General features: G+C 47.8%; 1 protein-coding gene across 5 annotated transcripts in view; it reads left to right on the forward strand.

The window, feature by feature from the left end:
- Positions 1–24,050, forward strand: part of LOC106574613 (neurobeachin-like protein 1) — a 75,856-nt gene that overhangs the window by 8,535 nt on the left and 43,271 nt on the right. For all 5 annotated transcript variants that reach the window (XR_006759854.1, XM_045698179.1, XM_045698180.1 and 2 more), the window contains exons 4-7: positions 1,388–1,549; positions 19,746–19,827; positions 20,135–20,262; positions 21,569–21,651. Coding sequence is in view for 4 of the 5 variants with exons in the window: in XM_045698179.1 (XP_045554135.1) it covers positions 1,388–1,549; positions 19,746–19,827; positions 20,135–20,262; positions 21,569–21,651 (455 nt within the window). In the remaining variant the exon portion in view is untranslated. The remainder of the gene's footprint in view (positions 1–1,387; positions 1,550–19,745; positions 19,828–20,134; positions 20,263–21,568; positions 21,652–24,050) is intronic.

Genomic DNA, 24,050 nt, shown 5'->3' on the forward strand with positions numbered 1-24,050 from the left:
CCACAACCAGCTCTGGAATCTGTGTTGGTGTTCCTTAACCAGCTCTGGAATCTGTGTTGGTGTTCCTTAACCAGCTCTGGAATCTGTGTTGGTGTTCCTTAACCAGCTCTGGAATCTGTGTTGGTGTTCCTTAACCAGCTCTGGAATCTGTGTTGGTGTTCCTTAACCAGCTCTGGAATCTGTGTTGGTGTTCCTTAACCAGCTCTGGAATCTGTGTTGGTGTTCTTTAACCAGCTCTGGAATCTGTGTTGGTGTTCCTTAACCAGCTCTGGAATCTGTGTTGGTGTTCTTTAACCAGCTCTGGAATCTGTGTTGGTGTTCTTTAACCAGCTCTGGAATCTGTGTTGGTGTTCTTTAACCAGCTCTGGAATCTGTGTTGGTGTTCCTTAACCAGCTCTGGAATCTGTGTTGGTGTTCTTTAACCAGCTCTGGAATCTGTGTTGGTGTGAGGGTTCTGTACATGTATGTATGTATGTATGTATGCACGGCCGCATCCATTGTTTGAGAGCGTTCAGGGAGAAGAAGCACATGCAGTATAGAGAGAGACAGAGGGAGAGAGCGAGTGAGAGGTGATGTGCTCCTCTGCTCTTCCAGCTGTGGTCTGGTCACATGACCAGTGAAATGCCCAGTCAGTCCTGTCAGATGATGGTTACGTAAGCCTGTGTGGTCTGTGTGTGTGGGACTGGAGACAGTGAAGTGTGGAGCAAGGGGAAACATTACTTTCCATTAGATCTGCCAGTACGGCCGTTTTGTCAGTTCGTTGCCGTGCCTTTCTCTCTCCCTCCCCCTTCTCCCTTTCCCACTCCACTTCCCCCTCTCCCTTTCCCACTCCACCTCCCCCCTCTGCCGCAGCTGTCCTGCTTTTTCCCAGCGATACGCTCTTACCCCGATTTGGGAATGCTCATCTGGGCTCTGCTTGGTCTGGTTGGAGGAATAACCCATTCCTCTCTGATGACCTTTGTCTTCAGAAGGGGACAGAGACAGCTATACTGGTAGCAGTACAGGGGATGGTTTCATGACATTAGTCTATCAGCAAATACTAGTCTAAAGGTTATCATGGTGTGTTGCTTAGGTATATGTGTGTGAATGTAGTGTAAATGTGTGTAACGTACCTGAAGGCCTTAGAAGTTTGGGTGGGTTTATTTGTGTGTTTGTGTGCGCTTGGTGCATCGGTACCGCTTGCCATGCAGTAGCAGAGAGAACAGTCTATGACTAGGGTGGATGGAGTCTTTGACAACTTTTAGGGCCTTCCTCTGACACCGCCTGGTATAAATGTCCTGGATGGCAGGGCGTGTGTGTGCGTCTGCTTGCATACTATTTGTGCGGATGTGTGTGTTTTGGTATTTCCCTTATTTCACCCCTTTCTCTCTCTCTCCCCCCTCCCCAGGTTGGAGGAGGTGCCTCCAGTGATGACCCTGCTGCCAGACAACATCCTGCAGGTGTTGCGGCACCAGCTGCTCCAGTGTGTCCAGAAGGCCTCGGACGGCCTGGAGCAGGAGCAGCAGAACCTGGCCCTCCTGCTGGTCAAGTTCCTCATCGTCATCTGCAGGTTGGTCTGTGGTGTGTCTGTTGGACCAGAAGCAGTAGTGTGGCCCCTCCACCTACCTAGGCCTGGTTGTACGGGTCCAGTAGTCTGGCCCCTCCACCTACCCAGGCCTGGTTGTACGGGTCCAGTAGTGTGTCCCCTCCACCTACCCAGGCCTGGTTGTACGGGTCCAGTAGTGTGGCCCCTCCACCTACCTAGGCCTGGTTGTACGGGTCCAGTAGTCTGGCCCCTCCACCTACCCAGGCCTGGTTGTACGGGTCCAGTAGTGTGTCCCCTCCACCTACCCAGGCCTGGTTGTACGGGTCCAGTAGTGTGGCCCCTCCACCTACCCAGGCCTGGTTGTACGGGTCCAGTAGTCTGGCCCCTCCACCTACCCAGGCCTGGTTGTACGGGTCCAGTAGTGTGTCCCCTCCACCTACCCAGGCCTGGTTGTACGGGTCCAGTAGTGTGGCCCCTCCACCTACCTAGGCCTGGTTGTACGGGTCCAGTAGTCTGGCCCCTCCACCTACCCAGGCCTGGTTGTACGGGTCCAGTAGTGTGTCCCCTCCACCTACCCAGGCCTGGTTGTACGGGTCCAGTAGTGTGGCCCCTCCACCTACCTAGGCCTGGTTGTACGGGTCCAGTAGTCTGGCCCCTCCACCTACCCAGGCCTGGTTGTACGGGTCCAGTAGTGTGGCCCCTCCACCTACCTAGGCCTGGTTGTACGGGTCCAGTAGTGTGGCCCCTCCACCTACCCAGGCCTGGTTGTACGGGTCCAGTAGTGTGGCCCCTCCACCTACCTAGGCCTGGTTGTACGGGTCCAGTAGTCTGGCCCCTCCACCTACCCAGGCCTGGTTGTACGGGTCCAGTAGTCTGGCCCCTCCACCTACCCAGGCCTGGTTGTACGGGTCCAGTAGTCTGGCCCCTCCACCTACCCAGACCTGGTTGTACGGGTCCAGTAGTCTGGCCCCTCCACCTACCCAGGCCTGGTTGTATGGGTCCAGTAGTCTGGCCCCTCCACCTACCCAGGCCTGGTTGTACGGGTCCAGTAGTGTGGCCCCTCCACCTACCCAGGCCTGGTTTTACGGGTCCAGTCAGTCCATATTATGGAGGTTGAGTATGGGATTGGACCATGGAATTTGAATAATTTCTAATTCTGTGTGTTGGACCTCTTCTAGGTAATGTGTATTGATAGGAACCACTCTAGCCTAGGTTGACAGGTCTCAGTTCCCCTGGTTTTAAATGGTCTTCCAGCAGTAGGAGTAGGTAGGCGGTTCAGTAGGGCACGCAACAAAGGTTTTTTCAACGGAAAGTGAAAACAAGTGAAAATGTCTCCCTGGCTGCTTCAGTCTGTAGTCTTCTATATGGTGCCGTCATGAACATGACCCTGAGGGATATGCAACAAAGCAGGATCAATGAGTTAGCCAGCTATCTTACCTTCATATTCTGAAAGAACTTGTCATTTCTTTTAGAAAGAACCTTGAAATGGGCTTGGTCTAATTGCCTCAACAACCAAAAACACACATTTTAGTTTAGTTTTCTTAATGAACCAGAAAATCAATAGTTATTTCTAATTGTCAAATGTAGCTGGCTACTCATTGGTCCAGCTTTGTAGTGATGGATGATGAGCTACTATAAAAAAATATATATAACAGACATGACTCTCTCTGTTGTAACCTGTCCCTACTATAACAGGCATGACTCTCTCTGTTGTAACCTGTCCCTACTATAACAGGCATGACTCTCTCTTGTTAACCTGTCCCTACTATAACAGGCATGACTCTCTCTGTTGCAACCTGTCCCTACTATAACAGGCATGACTCTCTCTCTGTTGGAACCTGTCCCTACTATAACAGGCATGACTCTCTCTCTCTGTTGGAACCTGTCCCTACTATAACAGGCATGACTCTCTCTCTCTGTTGGAACCTGTCCCTACTATAACAGGCATGACTCTCTCTCTCTGTTGGAACCTGTCCCTACTATAACAGGCATGACTCTCTCTCTCTGTTGGAACCTGTCCCTACTATAAGAGACATGACTCTCTCTGTTGGAACCTGTCCCTACTATAACAGACATGACTCTTTCTGTTGGAACCTGTCCCTACTATAACAGACATGACTCTCTCTCTCTGTTGGAACGTGTCCCTACTATAACAGACATGACTCTCTCTCTCTGTTGGAACCTGTCCCTACTATAACAGACATGACTCTCTCTCTCTGTTGGAACCTGTCCCTACTATAACAGACATGACTCTCTCTCTCTGTTGGAACCTGTCCCTACTATAACAGGCATGACTCTCTCTCTGTTGGAACCTGTCCCTACTATAACAGACATGACTCTCTCTCTCTGTTGGAACCTGTCCCTACTATAACAGACATGACTCTCTCTCTCTGTTGGAACCTGTCCCTACTATAACAGACATGACTCTCTCTCTCTGTTGGAACCTGTCCCTACTATAACAGGCATGACTCTCTCTCTCTGTTGGAACCTGTCCCTACTATAACAGACATGACTCTCTCTCTCTGTTGGAACCTGTCCCTACTATAACAGACATGACTCTCTCTCTCTGTTGGAACCTGTCCCTACTATAACAGACATGACTCTCTCTGTTGGAACCTGTCCCTACTATAACAGGCATGACTCTCTCTCTCTGTTGGAACCTGTCCCTACTATAACAGGCATGACACTCTCTCTCTGTTGGAACCTGTCCCTACTATAACAGGCATGACTCTCTCTGTTGGAACCTGTCCCTACTATAACAGGCATGACTCTCTCTCTCTGTTGGAACCTGTCCCTACTATAACAGGCATGACTCTCTCTCTCTGTTGGAACCTGTCCCTACTATGAGACATGACTCTCTCTCTCTGTTGGAACCTGTCCCTACTATAACAGGCATGACTCTCTCTCTCTGTTGGAACCTGTCCCTACTATCACAGGCATGACTCTCTCTCTCTCTCTCTCTGTTGGAATCTGTCCCTACTATAACAGGCATGACTCTCTCTCTGTTGGAACCTGTCCCTACTATAACAGACATGACTCTCTCTCTGTTGGAACCTGTCCCTACTATAACAGACATGACTCTCTCTCTGTTGGAACCTGTCCCTACTATAACAGACATGACTCTCTCTCTGTTGGAACCTGTCCCTACTATAACAGACATGACTCTCTCTCTCTGTTGGAACCTGTCCCTACTATAACAGACATGACTCTCTCTCTCTGTTGGAACCTGTCCCTACTATAACAGACATGACTCTCTCTCTCTGTTGGAACCTGTCCCTACTATAACAGACATGACTCTCTCTCTCTGTTGGAACCTGTCCCTACTATAACAGACATGACTCTCTCTCTCTGTTGGAACCTGTCCCTACTATAACAGGCATGACTCTCTCTCTCTGTTGGAACCTGTCCCTACTATAACAGGCATGACTCTCTCTGTTGGAACCTGTCCCTACTATAACAGGCATGACTCTCTCTCTCTCTGTTGGAACCTGTCCCTACTATAACAGGCATGACTCTCTCTCTCTGTTGGAACCTGTCCCTACTATAACAGACATGACTCTCTCTCTCTCTCTCTCTCTCTCTGTTGGAACCTGTCCCTACTATAACAGGCATGACTCGCTCTCTGTTGGAACCTGTCCCTACTATAACAGACATGACTCTCTCTCTGTTGGAACCTGTCCCTACTATAACAGACATGACTCTCTCTCTGTTGGAACCTGTCCCTACTATAACAGACATGACTCTCTCTCTGTTGGAACCTGTCCCTACTATAACAGACATGACTCTCTCTCTCTCTCTCTCTCTGTTGGAACCTGTCCCTACTATAACAGACATGACTCTCTCTCTCTCTCTCTCTGTTGGAACCTGTCCCTACTATAACAGACATGACTCTCTCTCTCTCTCTCTGTTGGAACCTGTCCCTACTATAACAGACATGACTCTCTCTGTTGGAACCTGTCCCTACTATAACAGGCATGACTCTCTCTCTCTCTCTCTCTCTGTTGGAACCTGTCCCTACTATAACAGGCATGACTCTCTCTCTGTTGGAACCTGTCCCTACTATAACAGGCATGACTCTCTCTCTGTTGGAACCTGTCCCTACTATAACAGACATGACTCTCTCTCTGTTGGAACCTGTCCCTACTATAACAGGCATGACTCTCTCTGTTGGAACCTGTCCCTACTATAACAGGCATGACTCTCTCTCTCTGTTGGAACCTGTCCCTACTATAACAGACATGACTCTCTCTCTCTGTTGGAACCTGTCCCTACTATAACAGACATGACTCTCTCTCTCTGTTGGAACCTGTCCCTACTATAACAGACATGACTCTCTCTCTCTGTTGGAACCTGTCCCTACTATAACAGACATGACTCTCTCTCTCTGTTGGAACCTGTCCCTACTATAACAGACATGACTCTCTCTCTCTGTTGGAACCTGTCCCTACTATAACAGACATGACTCTCTCTGTTGGAACCTGTCCCTACTATAACAGGCATGACTCTCTCTCTCTGTTGGAACCTGTCCCTACTATAACAGGCATGACACTCTCTCTCTGTTGGAACCTGTCCCTACTATAACAGGCATGACACTCTCTCTCTGTTGGAACCTGTCCCTACTATAACAGGCATGACTCTCTCTCTCTGTTGGAACCTGTCCCTACTATAACAGGCATGACTCTCTCTCTCTGTTGGAACCTGTCCCTACTATGAGACATGACTCTCTCTCTCTGTTGGAACCTGTCCCTACTATAACAGGCATGACTCTCTCTCTCTGTTGGAACCTGTCCCTACTATAACAGGCATGACTCTCTCTCTCTCTCTCTCTCTCTGTTGGAATCTGTCCCTACTATAACAGGCATGACTCTCTCTCTGTTGGAACCTGTCCCTACTATAACAGACATGACTCTCTCTCTGTTGGAACCTGTCCCTACTATAACAGACATGACTCTCTCTCTGTTGGAACCTGTCCCTACTATAACAGACATGACTCTCTCTCTGTTGGAACCTGTCCCTACTATAACAGACATGACTCTCTCTCTCTGTTGGAACCTGTCCCTACTATAACAGACATGACTCTCTTTCTCTGTTGGAACCTGTCCCTACTATAACAGACATGACTCTCTCTCTCTGTTGGAACCTGTCCCTACTATAACAGACATGACTCTCTCTCTCTGTTGGAACCTGTCCCTACTATAACAGACATGACTCTCTCTCTCTGTTGGAACCTGTCCCTACTATAACAGACATGACTCTCTCTCTCTGTTGGAACCTGTCCCTACTATAACAGACATGACTCTCTCTCTCTGTTGGAACCTGTCCCTACTATAACAGGCATGACTCTCTCTCTCTGTTGGAACCTGTCCCTACTATAACAGGCATGACTCTCTCTGTTGGAACCTGTCCCTACTATAACAGGCATGACTCTCTCTCTCTCTGTTGGAACCTGTCCCTACTATAACAGGCATGACTCTCTCTCTCTGTTGGAACCTGTCCCTACTATAACAGACATGACTCTCTCTCTCTCTCTCTCTCTCTCTGTTGGAACCTGTCCCTACTATAACAGGCATGACTCGCTCTCTGTTGGAACCTGTCCCTACTATAACAGACATGACTCTCTCTCTGTTGGAACCTGTCCCTACTATAACAGACATGACTCTCTCTCTGTTGGAACCTGTCCCTACTATAACAGACATGACTCTCTCTCTGTTGGAACCTGTCCCTACTATAACAGACATGACTCTCTCTCTCTCTCTCTCTCTGTTGGAACCTGTCCCTACTATAACAGACATGACTCTCTCTCTCTCTCTCTCTGTTGGAACCTGTCCCTACTATAACAGACATGACTCTCTCTCTCTCTCTCTGTTGGAACCTGTCCCTACTATAACAGACATGACTCTCTCTGTTGGAACCTGTCCCTACTATAACAGGCATGACTCTCTCTCTCTCTCTCTCTCTCTGTTGGAACCTGTCCCTACTATAACAGGCATGACTCTCTCTCTGTTGGAACCTGTCCCTACTATAACAGGCATGACTCTCTCTCTGTTGGAACCTGTCCCTACTATAACAGACATGACTCTCTCTCTGTTGGAACCTGTCCCTACTATAACAGGCATGACTCTCTCTGTTGGAACCTGTCCCTACTATAACAGGCATGACTCTCTCTCTCTGTTGGAACCTGTCCCTACTATAACAGACATGACTCTCTCTCTCTGTTGGAACCTGTCCCTACTATAACAGACATGACTCTCTCTCTCTGTTGGAACCTGTCCCTACTATAACAGACATGACTCTCTCTCTCTGTTGGAACCTGTCCCTACTATAACAGACATGACTCTCTCTGTTGGAACCTGTCCCTACTATAACAGACATGACTCTCTCTGTTGGAACCTGTCCCTACTATAACAGACATGACTCTCTCTGTTGGAACCTGTCCCTACTATAACAGGCATGACTCTCTCTCTCTGTTGGAACCTGTCCCTACTATAACAGGCATGACACTCTCTCTCTGTTGGAACCTGTCCCTACTATAACAGGCATGACACTCTCTCTCTGTTGGAACCTGTCCCTACTATAACAGGCATGACTCTCTCTCTCTGTTGGAACCTGTCCCTACTATAACAGGCATGACTCTCTCTCTCTGTTGGAACCTGTCCCTACTATGAGACATGACTCTCTCTCTCTGTTGGAACCTGTCCCTACTATAACAGGCATGACTCTCTCTCTCTGTTGGAACCTGTCCCTACTATAACAGGCATGACTCTCTCTCTCTCTCTCTCTGTTGGAATCTGTCCCTACTATAACAGGCATGACTCTCTCTCTGTTGGAACCTGTCCCTACTATAACAGACATGACTCTCTCTCTGTTGGAACCTGTCCCTACTATAACAGACATGACTCTCTCTCTGTTGGAACCTGTCCCTACTATAACAGACATGACTCTCTCTCTGTTGGAACCTGTCCCTACTATAACAGACATGACTCTCTCTCTCTGTTGGAACCTGTCCCTACTATAACAGACATGACTCTCTCTCTCTGTTTGAACCTGTCCCTACTATAACAGACATGACTCTCTCTCTCTGTTGGAACCTGTCCCTACTATAACAGACATGACTCTCTCTCTCTGTTGGAACCTGTCCCTACTATAACAGACATGACTCTCTCTCTCTGTTGGAACCTGTCCCTACTATAACAGGCATGACTCTCTCTCTCTGTTGGAACCTGTCCCTACTATAACAGGCATGACTCTCTCTGTTGGAACCTGTCCCTACTATAACAGGCATGACTCTCTCTCTCTCTGTTGGAACCTGTCCCTACTATAACAGGCATGACTCTCTCTCTCTGTTGGAACCTGTCCCTACTATAACAGACATGACTCTCTCTCTCTCTCTCTCTCTCTCTGTTGGAACCTGTCCCTACTATAACAGGCATGACTCGCTCTCTGTTGGAACCTGTCCCTACTATAACAGACATGACTCTCTCTCTGTTGGAACCTGTCCCTACTATAACAGACATGACTCTCTCTCTGTTGGAACCTGTCCCTACTATAACAGACATGACTCTCTCTCTGTTGGAACCTGTCCCTACTATAACAGACATGACTCTCTCTCTGTTGGAACCTGTCCCTACTATAACAGACATGACTCTCTCTCTCTGTTGGAACCTGTCCCTACTATAACAGACATGACTCTCTCTCTCTGTTGGAACCTGTCCCTACTATAACAGACATGACTCTCTCTCTCTGTTGGAACCTGTCCCTACTATAACAGACATGACTCTCTCTCTCTGTTGGAACCTGTCCCTACTATAACAGGCATGACTCTCTCTCTCTGTTGGAACCTGTCCCTACTATAACAGGCATGACTCTCTCTGTTGGAACCTGTCCCTACTATAACAGGCATGACTCTCTCTCTCTCTGTTGGAACCTGTCCCTACTATAACAGGCATGACTCTCTCTCTCTGTTGGAACCTGTCCCTACTATAACAGACATGACTCTCTCTCTCTCTCTCTCTCTCTGTTGGAACCTGTCCCTACTATAACAGGCATGACTCGCTCTCTGTTGGAACCTGTCCCTACTATAACAGACATGACTCTCTCTCTGTTGGAACCTGTCCCTACTATAACAGACATGACTCTCTCTCTGTTGGAACCTGTCCCTACTATAACAGACATGACTCTCTCTCTGTTGGAACCTGTCCCTACTATAACAGACATGACTCTCTCTCTCTCTCTCTCTCTCTGTTGGAACCTGTCCCTACTATAACAGACATGACTCTCTCTCTCTCTCTCTCTGTTGGAACCTGTCCCTACTATAACAGACATGACTCTCTCTCTCTCTCTCTCTGTTGGAACCTGTCCCTACTATAACAGACATGACTCTCTCTGTTGGAACCTGTCCCTACTATAACAGGCATGACTCTCTCTCTCTCTCTCTCTCTCTGTTGGAACCTGTCCCTACTATAACAGGCATGACTCTCTCTCTGTTGGAACCTGTCCCTACTATAACAGGCATGACTCTCTCTCTGTTGGAACCTGTCCCTACTATAACAGACATGACTCTCTCTCTGTTGGAACCTGTCCCTACTATAACAGGCATGACTCTCTCTGTTGGAACCTGTCCCTACTATAACAGGCATGACTCTCTCTCTCTGTTGGAACCTGTCCCTACTATAACAGGCATGACACTCTCTCTCTGTTGGAACCTGTCCCTACTATAACAGGCATGACTCTCTCTCTGTTGGAACCTGTCCCTACTATAACAGACATGACTCTCTCTCTGTTGGAACCTGTCCCTACTATAACAGGCATGACTCTCTCTCTCTCTCTCTGTTGGAACCTGTCCCTACTATAACAGACATGACTCTCTCTGTTGGAACCTGTCCCTACTATGAGACATGACTATCTCTCTCTGTTGGAACCTGTCCCTACTATAACAGGCATGACTCTCTCTCTCTCTCTCTCTGTTGGAATCTGTCCCTACTATAACAGGCATGACTCTCTCTCTCTGTTGGAACCTGTCCCTACTATAACAGGCATGACTCTCTCTCTCTCTCTCTCTCTGTTGGAATCTGTCCCTACTATAACAGGCATGACTCTCTCTCTGTTGGAACCTGTCCCTACTATAACAGACATGACTCTCTCTCTGTTGGAACCTGTCCCTACTATAACAGACATGACTCTCTCTGTTGGAACCTGTCCCTACTATAACAGACATGACTCTCTCTCTGTTGGAACCTGTCCCTACTATAACAGACATGACTCTCTCTCTCTGTTGGAACCTGTCCCTACTATAACAGACATGACTCTCTCTCTCTGTTGGAACCTGTCCCTACTATAACAGACATGACTCTCTCTCTCTGTTGGAACCTGTCCCTACTATAACAGGCATGACTCTCTCTCTCTGTTGGAACCTGTCCCTACTATAACAGGCATGACTCTCTCTGTTGGAACCTGTCCCTACTATAACAGGCATGACTCTCTCTCTCTGTTGGAACCTGTCCCTACTATAACAGGCATGACTCTCTCTCTCTGTTGGAACCTGTCCCTACTATAACAGACATGACTCTCTCTCTCTCTCTCTCTCTCTCTCTGTTGGAACCTGTCCCTACTATAACAGGCATGACTCGCTCTCTGTTGGAACCTGTCCCTACTATAACAGACATGACTCTCTCTCTGTTGGAACCTGTCCCTACTATAACAGACATGACTCTCTCTCTGTTGGAACCTGTCCCTACTATAACAGACATGACTCTCTCTCTGTTGGAACCTGTCCCTACTATAACAGACATGACTCTCTCTCTGTTGGAACCTGTCCCTACTATAACAGGCATGACTCTCTCTCTCTGTTGGAACCTGTCCCTACTATAACAGGCATGACTCTCTCTCTCTGTTGGAACCTGTCCCTACTATAACAGGCATGACTCTCTCTCTCTGTTGGAACCTGTCCCTACTATAAGAGACATGACTCTCTCTGTTGGAACCTGTCCCTACTATAACAGACATGACTCTTTCTGTTGGAACCTGTCCCTACTATAACAGACATGACTCTCTCTCTCTGTTGGAACCTGTCCCTACTATAACAGACATGACTCTCTCTCTCTGTTGGAACCTGTCCCTACTATAACAGACATGACTCTCTCTCTCTGTTGGAACCTGTCCCTACTATAACAGACATGACTCTCTCTGTTGGAACCTGTCCCTACTATAACAGACATGACTCTCTCTGTTGGAACCTGTCCCTACTATAACAGGCATGACTCTCTCTCTCTGTTGGAACCTGTCCCTACTATAACAGGCATGACACTCTCTCTCTGTTGGAACCTGTCCCTACTATAACAGGCATGACTCTCTCTGTTGGAACCTGTCCCTACTATAACAGGCATGACTCTCTCTCTCTGTTGGAACCTGTCCCTACTATAACAGGCATGACACTCTCTGTTGGAACCTGTCCCTACTATAACAGACATGACTCTCTCTGTTGGAACCTGTCCCTACTATGAGACATGACTCTCTCTCTCTGTTGGAACCTGTCCCTACTATAACAGGCATGACTCTCTCTCTCTGTTGGAACCTGTCCCTACTATAACAGGCATGACTCTCTCTCTCTCTCTCTCTCTGTTGGAATCTGTCCCTACTATAACAGGCATGACTCTCTCTCTGTTGGAACCTGTCCCTACTATAACAGACATGACTCTCTCTCTGTTGGAACCTGTCCCTACTATAACAGACATGACTCTCTCTCTGTTGGAACCTGTCCCTACTATAACAGACATGACTCTCTCTCTGTTGGAACCTGTCCCTACTATAACAGACATGACTCTCTCTCTCTGTTGGAACCTGTCCCTACTATAACAGACATGACTCTCTCTCTCTGTTGGAACCTGTCCCTACTATAACAGACATGACTCTCTCTCTCTGTTGGAACCTGTCCCTACTATAACAGACATGACTCTCTCTCTCTGTTGGAACCTGTCCCTACTATAACAGACATGACTCTCTCTCTCTGTTGGAACCTGTCCCTACTATAACAGACATGACTCTCTCTCTCTGTTGGAACCTGTCCCTACTATAACAGGCATGACTCTCTCTCTCTGTTGGAACCTGTCCCTACTATAACAGGCATGACTCTCTCTGTTGGAACCTGTCCCTACTATAACAGGCATGACTCTCTCTCTCTGTTGGAACCTGTCCCTACTATAACAGGCATGACTCTCTCTCTCTGTTGGAACCTGTCCCTACTATAACAGACATGACTCTCTCTCTCTCTCTCTCTCTCTCTGTTGGAACCTGTCCCTACTATAACAGGCATGACTCGCTCTCTGTTGGAACCTGTCCCTACTATAACAGACATGACTCTCTCTCTGTTGGAACCTGTCCCTACTATAACAGACATGACTCTCTCTCTCTCTGTTGGAACCTGTCCCTACTATAACAGACATGACTCTCACTCTGTTGGAACCTGTCCCTACTATAACAGACATGACTCTCTCTCTCTCTCTCTCTCTGTTGGAACCTGTCCCTACTATAACAGACATGACTCTCTCTCTCTCTCTCTCTGTTGGAACCTGTCCCTACTATAACAGACATGACTCTCTCTCTCTCTCTCTGTTGGAACCTGTCCCTACTATAACAGACATGACTCTCTCTGTTGGAACCTGTCCCTACTATAACAGGCATGACTCTCTCTCTCTCTCTCTCTCTCTGTTGGAACCTGTCCCTACTATAACAGGCATGACTCTCTCTCTGTTGGAACCTGTCCCTACTATAACAGGCATGACTCTCTCTCATTTGGAACCTGTCCCTACTATAACAGACATGACTCTCTCTCTGTTGGAACCTGTCCCTACTATAACAGACATGACTCTCTCTCTGTTGGAACCTGTCCCTACTATAACAGACATGACTCTCTCTGTTGGAACCTGTCCCTACTATAACAGGCATGACTCTCTCTGTTGGAACCTGTCCCTACTATAACAGGCATGACTCTCTCTCTCTGTTGGAACCTGTCCCTACTATAACAGGCATGACACTCTCTCTCTGTTGGAACCTGTCCCTACTATAACAGGCATGACTCTCTCTCTCTGTTGGAACCTGTCCCTACTATAACAGACATGACTCTCTCTCTGTTGGAACCTGTCCCTACTATAACAGGCATGACTCTCTCTCTCTCTCTCTGTTGGAACCTGTCCCTACTATAACAGACATGACTCTCTCTGTTGGAACCTGTCCCTACTATGAGACATGACTCTCTCTCTCTGTTGGAACCTGTCCCTACTATAACAGGCATGACTCTCTCTCTCTCTCTCTCTGTTGGAATCTGTCCCTACTATAACAGGCATGACTCTCTCTCTCTGTTGGAACCTGTCCCTACTATAACAGGCATGACTCTCTCTCTCTCTCTCTCTGTTGGAATCTGTCCCTACTATAACAGGCATGACTCTCTCTCTGTTGGAACCTGTCCCTACTATAACAGGCATGACTCTCTCTCTGTTGGAACCTGTCCCTACTATAACAGACATGACTCTCTCTCTGTTGGAACCTGTCCCTACTATAACAGACATGACTCTCTCTCTGTTGGAACCTGTCCCTACTATAACAGACATGACTCTCTCTCTCTGTTGGAACCTGTCCCTACTATAACAGACATGACTCTCTCTCTCTGTTGGAACCTGTCCCTACTATAACAGACATGACTCTCTCTCTCTGTTGGAACCTGTCCCTACTATAACAGGCATGACTCTCTCTCTCTGTTGGAACCTGTCCCTACTATAACAGGCATGACTCTCTCTGTTGGAACCTGTCCCTACTATAACAGGCATGACTCTCTCTCTCTGTTGGAACCTGTCCCTACTATAACAGGCATGACTCTCTCTCTCTGTTGGAACCTGTCCCTACTATAACAGACATGACTCTCTCTCTCTGTTGGAACCTGTCCCTACTATAACAGGCATGACTCGCTCTCTGTTGGAACCTGTCCCTACTATAACAGACATGACTCTCTCTCTGTTGGAACCTGTCCCTACTATAACAGACATGACTCTCTCTCTGTTGGAACCTGTCCCTACTATAACAGACATGACTCTCTCTCTGTTGGAACCTGTCCCTACTATAACAGACATGACTCTCTCTCTCTGTTGGAACCTGTCCCTACTATAACAGACATGACTCTCTCTCTCTGTTGGAACCTGTCCCTACTATAACAGACATGACTCTCTCTCTCTCTCTCTCTCTGTTGGAACCTGTCCCTACTATAACAGACATGACTCTCTCTCTCTCTCTCTCTGTTGGAACCTGTCCCTACTATAACAGACATGACTCTCTCTCTCTCTCTCTGTTGGAACCTGTCCCTACTATAACAGACATGACTCTCTCTGTTGGAACCTGTCCCTACTATAACAGGCATGACTCTCTCTCTCTCTCTCTCTCTGTTGGAACCTGTCCCTACTATAACAGGCATGACTCTCTCTCTGTTGGAACCTGTCCCTACTATAACAGGCATGACTCTCTCTCTGTTGGAACCTGTCCCTACTATAACAGACATGACTCTCTCTCTGTTGGAACCTGTCCCTACTATAACAGACATGACTCTCTCTCTGTTGGAACCTGTCCCTACTATAACAGACATGACTCTCTCTGTTGGAACCTGTCCCTACTATAACAGGCATGACTCTCTCTGTTGGAACCTGTCCCTACTATAACAGGCATGACTCTCTCTCTCTGTTGGAACCTGTCCCTACTATAACAGGCATGACACTCTCTCTCTGTTGGAACCTGTCCCTACTATAACAGGCATGACTCTCTCTCTCTGTTGGAACCTGTCCCTACTATAACAGACATGACTCTCTCTCTGTTGGAACCTGTCCCTACTATAACAGGCATGACTCTCTCTCTCTCTCTGTTGGAACCTGTCCCTACTATAACAGGCATGACTTTCTCTCTCTCTGTTGGAACCTGTCACTACTATAACAGGCATGACTCTCTCTCTCTCTCTCTGTTGGAACCTGTCCCTACTATAACAGACATGACTCTCTCTCTCTGTTGGAACCTGTCCCTACTATAACAGACATGACTCTCTCTCTCTGTTGGAACCTGTCCCTACTATAACAGACATGACTCTCTCTCTCTGTTGGAACCTGTCCCTACTATAACAGACATGACTCTCTCTCTCTGTTGGAACCTGTCCCTACTATAACAGACATGACTCTCTCTGTTGGAACCTGTCCCTACTATAACAGACATGACTCTCTCTGTTGGAACCTGTCCCTACTATAACAGGCATGACTCTCTCTCTCTGTTGGAACCTGTCCCTACTATAACAGGCATGACACTCTCTCTCTGTTGGAACCTGTCCCTACTATAACAGGCATGACTCTCTCTGTTGGAACCTGTCCCTACTATAACAGGCATGACTCTCTCTCTCTGTTGGAACCTGTCCCTACTATAACAGGCATGACACTCTCTGTTGGAACCTGTCCCTACTATAACAGACATGACTCTCTCTGTTGGAACCTGTCCCTACTATGAGACATGACTCTCTCTCTCTGTTGGAACCTGTCCCTACTATAACAGGCATGACTCTCTCTCTCTGTTGGAACCTGTCCCTACTATAACAGGCATGACACTCTCTCTCTCTCTCTCTCTGTTGGAATCTGTCCCTACTATAACAGGCATGACTCTCTCTCTGTTGGAACCTGTCCCTACTATAACAGACATGACTCTCTCTCTGTTGGAACCTGTCCCTACTATAACAGACATGACTCTCTCTCTCTGTTGGAACCTGTCCCTACTATAACAGACATGACTCTCTCTCTCTGTTGGAACCTGTCCCTACTATAACAGACATGACTCTCTCTCTCTGTTGGAACCTGTCCCTACTATAACAGACATGACTCTCTCTCTCTGTTGGAACCTGTCCCTACTATAACAGACATGACTCTCTCTCTCTGTTGGAACCTGTCCCTACTATAACAGGCATGACTCTCTCTCTCTGTTGGAACCTGTCCCTACTATAACAGGCATGACTCTCTCTGTTGGAACCTGTCCCTACTATAACAGGCATGACTCTCTCTCTCTGTTGGAACCTGTCCCTACTATAACAGGCATGACTCTCTCTCTCTCTGTTGGAACCTGTCCCTACTATAACAGACATGACTCTCTCTCTCTCTCTCTCTCTCTCTGTTGGAACCTGTCCCTACTATAACAGGCATGACTCGCTCTCTGTTGGAACCTGTCCCTACTATAACAGACATGACTCTCTCTCTGTTGGAACCTGTCCCTACTATAACAGACATGACTCTCTCTCTGTTGGAACCTGTCCCTACTATAACAGACATGACTCTCTCTCTGTTGGAACCTGTCCCTACTATAACAGACATGACTCTCTCTCTCTCTGTTGGAACCTGTCCCTACTATAACAGACATGACTCTCTCTCTCTGTTGGAACCTGTCCCTACTATAACAGACATGACTCTCTCTCTCTCTCTCTCTCTGTTGGAACCTGTCCCTACTATAACAGACATGACTCTCTCTCTCTCTCTCTCTGTTGGAACCTGTCCCTACTATAACAGACATGACTCTCTCTCTCTCTCTCTGTTGGAACCTGTCCCTACTATAACAGACATGACTCTCTCTGTTGGAACCTGTCCCTACTATAACAGGCATGACTCTCTCTCTCTCTCTCTCTCTCTGTTGGAACCTGTCCCTACTATAACAGGCATGACTCTCTCTCTGTTGGAACCTGTCCCTACTATAACAGGCATGACTCTCTCTCATTTGGAACCTGTCCCTACTATAACAGACATGACTCTCTCTCTGTTGGAACCTGTCCCTACTATAACAGACATGACTCTCTCTCTGTTGGAACCTGTCCCTACTATAACAGACATGACTCTCTCTGTTGGAACCTGTCCCTACTATAACAGGCATGACTCTCTCTGTTGGAACCTGTCCCTACTATAACAGGCATGACTCTCTCTCTCTGTTGGAACCTGTCCCTACTATAACAGGCATGACACTCTCTCTCTGTTGGAACCTGTCCCTACTATAACAGGCATGACTCTCTCTCTCTGTTGGAACCTGTCCCTACTATAACAGACATGACTCTCTCTCTGTTGGAACCTGTCCCTACTATAACAGGCATGACTCTCTCTCTCTCTCTCTGTTGGAACCTGTCCCTACTATAACAGACATGACTCTCTCTGTTGGAACCTGTCCCTACTATGAGACATGACTCTCTCTCTCTGTTGGAACCTGTCCCTACTATAACAGGCATGACTCTCTCTCTCTCTCTCTCTGTTGGAATCTGTCCCTACTATAACAGGCATGACTCTCTCTCTCTGTTGGAACCTGTCCCTACTATAACAGGCATGACTCTCTCTCTCTCTCTCTCTGTTGGAATCTGTCCCTACTATAACAGGCATGACTCTCTCTCTGTTGGAACCTGTCCCTACTATAACAGGCATGACTCTCTCTCTGTTGGAACCTGTCCCTACTATAACAGACATGACTCTCTCTCTGTTGGAACCTGTCCCTACTATAACAGACATGACTCTCTCTCTGTTGGAACCTGTCCCTACTATAACAGACATGACTCTCTCTCTCTGTTGGAACCTGTCCCTACTATAACAGACATGACTCTCTCTCTCTGTTGGAACCTGTCCCTACTATAACAGACATGACTCTCTCTCTCTGTTGGAACCTGTCCCTACTATAACAGGCATGACTCTCTCTCTGTTGGAACCTGTCCCTACTATAACAGGCATGACTCTCTCTGTTGGAACCTGTCCCTACTATAACAGGCATGACTCTCTCTCTCTGTTGGAACCTGTCCCTACTATAACAGGCATGACTCTCTCTCTCTGTTGGAACCTGTCCCTACTATAACAGACATGACTCTCTCTCTCTGTTGGAACCTGTCCCTACTATAACAGGCATGACTCGCTCTCTGTTGGAACCTGTCCCTACTATAACAGACATGACTCTCTCTCTGTTGGAACCTGTCCCTACTATAACAGACATGACTCTCTCTCTGTTGGAACCTGTCCCTACTATAACAGACATGACTCTCTCTCTGTTGGAACCTGTCCCTACTATAACAGACATGACTCTCTCTCTCTGTTGGAACCTGTCCCTACTATAACAGACATGACTCTCTCTCTCTGTTGGAACCTGTCCCTACTATAACAGACATGACTCTCTCTCTCTCTCTCTCTCTGTTGGAACCTGTCCCTACTATAACAGACATGACTCTCTCTCTCTCTCTCTCTGTTGGAACCTGTCCCTACTATAACAGACATGACTCTCTCTCTCTCTCTCTCTGTTGGAACCTGTCCCTACTATAACAGACATGACTCTCTCTGTTGGAACCTGTCCCTACTATAACAGGCATGACTCTCTCTCTCTCTCTCTCTCTCTGTTGGAACCTGTCCCTACTATAACAGGCATGACTCTCTCTCTGTTGGAACCTGTCCCTACTATAACAGGCATGACTCTCTCTCTGTTGGAACCTGTCCCTACTATAACAGACATGACTCTCTCTCTGTTGGAACCTGTCCCTACTATAACAGACATGACTCTCTCTCTGTTGGAACCTGTCCCTACTATAACAGACATGACTCTCTCTGTTGGAACCTGTCCCTACTATAACAGGCATGACTCTCTCTGTTGGAACCTGTCCCTACTATAACAGGCATGACTCTCTCTCTCTGTTGGAACCTGTCCCTACTATAACAGGCATGACACTCTCTCTCTGTTGGAACCTGTCCCTACTATAACAGGCATGACTCTCTCTCTCTGTTGGAACCTGTCCCTACTATAACAGACATGACTCTCTCTGTTGGAACCTGTCACTACTATAACAGACATGACTCTCTCTCTCTCTCTCTGTTGGAACCTGTCCCTACTATAACAGGCATGACTCTCTCTCTCTCTCTGTTGGAACCTGTCCCTACTATAACAGGCATGACTCTCTCTGTTGGAACCTGTCCCTACTATAACAGGCATGACTCTCTCTGTTGGAACCTGTCCCTACTATAACAGACATGACTCTCTCTGTTGGAACCTGTCCCTACTATAACAAACATGACTCTCTCTCTCTGTTGGAACCTGTCCCTACTATAACAGGCATGACTCTCTCTGTTGGAACCTGTCCCTACTATAACAGACATGACTCTCTCTGTTGGAACCTGTCCCTACTATAACAGACATGACTCTCTCTCTGCAGGAACCTGTCCAATGTCGAGGAGATTGGCACCTGCTCCTACATCAACCATGTCATCACCATGACAACGCTCTACATCCAGCAGGTATGATTTCTCTCCCTCCTTATCCACCCTCCTCTCCCCCTTATCCACCCTCCTCTCCCCCTATCATCGCCTTCCTGACTCTGTTGCCTTTTGAAAACAAGTTTCAAAACCGACCTGCACAAAAATGAAGTATTTTTACCCTGTCACAATGATTAGTTATAGAGATGTGTGTGCATTCGTGCTAGTCTGTTTCAAAACAGATTTGAACAAAATTATTTTTAGGAAGTCACAATGATTAAGTAGGTACATTCCTGTGAGATTACACATTCCTGTCTGTCTTCTAGCCTCACCATGCTCTCTCCTACAGCTGAAGAGTAAGACCAAGGAGAAGGAGATGGTGGACCAGACTCAGGCCGAGGAGTTTGTCCGCCACTCTCTGGCCTTCTGCGAGAGCCTGTACGACCCCTACCGGAACTGGAGATATCGCACCTGCGGGTACACAAAGTTTCTAACTCTAGCAGAGTTAATTTATGATCCTTTATTTAACCAGGGAAGTCACAATGACATTGACATTTATTTGTCAAGAAAGCCCTGGAGCAGATGGTGAACAATGTTTCCTTCCCCAAACATCTCCTGATGTGACCCCAACCATTCCACTTAGTCCATCTATTTCATATTTTCCAGTACCTGATTGACCTTAACTGATCATAGATCCTGTGACCTTAACTGATCATAGATCCTGTGACCTTAACTGATCATAGATCCTGTGACCTTAACTGATCATAGATCCTGTGACCTTAACTGATCATAGATCCTGTGACCTTAACTGATCATAGATCCTGTGACCTTAACTGATCATAGATCCTGTGACCTTAACTGATCATAGATCCTGTGACCTTAACTGATCATAGAGCCTGTGACCTTAACTGATCATAGAGCCTGTGACCTTAACTGATCATGGATCATGTGACCTTAACTGATCATAGATCCTGTGACCTTAACTGATCATGGATTGTGTGATTGACCTTCTTAACTTATCATAAATCGTGAGCTTGATCTTATAGATGGTGAGATGGACCTTGTTAACTGTTGATAGATCATGTGATTGGTTGAGCCAGGTGTGTTAGTACAGAACTAGACCTAATAATAGATGGAACTGTAATAGATCCACAGTAAGGGGAGAATGGCTCATAATAATGGCTGGAATGGAGTGAATGGAACACGTGTGTCATACCATTCCATGAACTCCATTCCAGACATTATTATGAGCCATTCTCCCATCAGCGGCCTCCACTGATGCACAGTAAGTGGAAGGGCTCTGGGTACTGGAGGAGCAGGGTCAAGCATGCATTAAGCACCGGGGCTCTGTCAGCACCGGGGCTCTGTCAGCACCGGGGCTCTGTCAGCACCGGGGCTCTGTCAGCACCGGGGCTCTGTCAGCACCGGGGCTCTAGTGGGTACTGAAGCACTAGATACAACGCTCTTAGGATCTATCATCATTATGTACTTATTCCACCATGGTCAATTCTAGTGTTACACTTCTGAAAACACTACAATCGTAATGTGCTGGCTTGGATGTTGTTGTTTTTTCACAGTACAGCTCGGCTTGGTTTAGCTAATTAGTATAGAAGTATTTTTTTCCAAAGTGCCAAAACATTTCACAAATCAATCCAAGTAGTGTTGGTTCTAATCCTGTGCTAAACCCTCCCAGCAGGGTTCCTGCTCACAGACACGCATACAGACTGTGGACAGGGGGTCTTTTTCTGACACCATGTGTTTTGCGTTTGCCTGTTGCCTCCAGGGACCAGCGGAGTACAGTGGAGAAGAGCAGACAGAAATACAAAGCAGCTCCTCTCACCGTGGAGTTTGTCCCCTTCTTCTACCGTGAGTTTGATTTCTTTTTCAAAACGTTTTCTTCTTAATGAACACAACCCAGTTATCCTCTCTAGCGGGGTCATACAGTGGGGGAAATTCAGTGTGGTCATTGACAGTAGTGAATGAGGAAGCCGTGTTCTACTCAATGAAAAGCAGCAACTCTCTAGAGAAAACGGATCACACTTCCCTGCTTTCCTCTCCCAGTTTAGGAACAGCCTCCCCTCAGAGCTCCACTCTCTTTCCTCTCCCAGTTTAGGAACAGCCTCCCCTCAGAGCTCCACTCTCTTTCCTCTCCCAGTTTAGGAACAGCCTTCCCGCAGAGCTCCACTCTCTTTCCTCTCCCAGTTTAGGAACAGCCTCCCCTCAGAGCTCCACTCTCTTTCCTCTCCCAGTTTAGGAACAGCCTTCCCGCAGAGCTCCACTCTCTTTCCTCTCCCAGTTTAGGAACAGCCTCCCCTCAGAGCTCCACTCTCTTTCCTCTCCCAGTTTAGGAACAGCCTTCCCGCAGAGCTCCACTCTCTTTCCTCTCCCAGTTTAGGAACAGCCTTCCCGCAGAGCTCCACTCTCTTTCCTCTCCCAGTTTAGGAACAGCCTCCCCTCAGAGCTCCACTCTCTTTCCTCTCCCAGTTTAGGAACAGCCTTCCCGCAGAGCTCCACTCTCTTTCCTCTCCCAGTTTAGGAACAGCCTCCCCTCAGAGCTCCACTCTGTCTTTCCTTCCTCACTCTATTCTTCCTCATACCTCTGACTCTTTCCGTCCTCTCTCTCTATCCCAGATGAATGCAGTCTTTGTGTCCTCTCCTCAGTCTGTTTGCCAGGCTGTCTAGATCAGCCTGATAGTGAACGGTGGCTGTTTGGGCCTCTGGCGACAGCGGCCATCTTGGAACAAACAGCCTCTCTTTGTGTCTGTGGTTCTGTCAACACCACAGAGAGAACTCTTCAGCTCCAGCCAGTCGCCTCAAGCCCACTCCAGCAACCTGCCACAGTGTGTGCACACGCGTTGTGTTAGCGCATGCCTGTGTGTGTGTCAAGTGTGGGAGGCTCTGAGAGGATATGACTGGTACAGTAGAGGGAGTGAGGAATAGTGTGTGAAAGAAATGGGGACGAGGTGTGTGGAGGACGAGGTGTGTGGAGGACCATCTGTCTTGTCTGGGATCATTGGTTCTGGCCTAGCCTTATCCCTCTGAGATTGATTTGCTTCTGTCTGGGGTTGGCCTGTAGAGGGAACGGTGCTGACCTGGGAGGCCATGCTGCTGCTGCTCCTCACTGGGATGTGTTGACAGATAAGTTAATGTATGACTGAACAGACTGGCCCCAAGGGAACATGATAGAGACTGTGTGTGCATGTCATGGTGTGTGTGATGCGTGTGTGACTGTGTGCATGTGAGTGAATGAATGTACTGTTTGTATGAGCGAGACAGGCAGCCATTCAAGAGGCCGTTCTCTCAGCACCAGACCACTACAGGCAGCCATTCAAGAGGCCGTTCTCTCAGCACCAGACCACTACAGGCAGCCATTCAAGAGGCCGTTCTCTCAGCACCAGACCAGACTGCTACAGGCAGCCATTCAAGAGGCCGTTCTCTCAGCACCAGACCAGACTGCTACAGGCAGCCATTCAAGAGGCCGTTCTCTCAGCACCAGACCAGACTGCTACAGGCAGCCATTTAAGAGGCCGTTCTCTCAGCACCAGACCACTACAGGCAGCCATTCAAGAGGCCATTCTCTCAGCACCAGACCAGACTGCTACAGGCAGCCATTCAAGAGGCCATTCTCTCAGCACCAGACCAGACTGCTACAGGCAGCCATTTAAGAGGCCGTTCTCTCAGCACCAGACCAGACTGCTACAGGCAGCCATTCAAGAGGCCGTTCTCTCAGCACCAGACCAGACTGCTACAGGCAGCCATTCAAGAGGCCATTCTCTCAGCACCAGACCAGACCACTACAGGCAGCCATTTAAGAGGCCATTCTCTCAGCACCAGACCAGACTGCTACAGGCAGCCATTCAAGAGGCCATTCTCTCAGCACCAGACCAGACTGCTACAGGCAGCCATTTAAGAGGCCGTTCTCTCAGCACCAGACCAGACCACTACAGGCAGCCATTCAAGAGGCCATTCTCTCAGCACCAGACCACTACAGGCAGCCATTCAAGAGGCCATTCTCTCAGCACCAGACCACTACAGGCAGCCATTCAAGAGGCCGTTCTCTCAGCACCAGACCAGACTGCTACAGGCAGCCATTCAAGAGGCCGTTCTCTCAGCACCAGACCAGACTGCTACAGGCAGCCATTCAAGAGGCCGTTCTCTCAGCACCAGACCACTACAGGCAGCCATTCAAGAGGCCATTCTCTCAGCACCAGACCAGACTGCTACAGGCAGCCATTCAAGAGGCCGTTCTCTCAGCACCAGACCAC

Source organism: Salmo salar, chromosome ssa16, assembly GCF_905237065.1.
Source record: "Salmo salar chromosome ssa16, Ssal_v3.1, whole genome shotgun sequence".
Classification (NCBI taxonomy): Eukaryota; Metazoa; Chordata; class Actinopteri; order Salmoniformes; family Salmonidae; genus Salmo; species Salmo salar.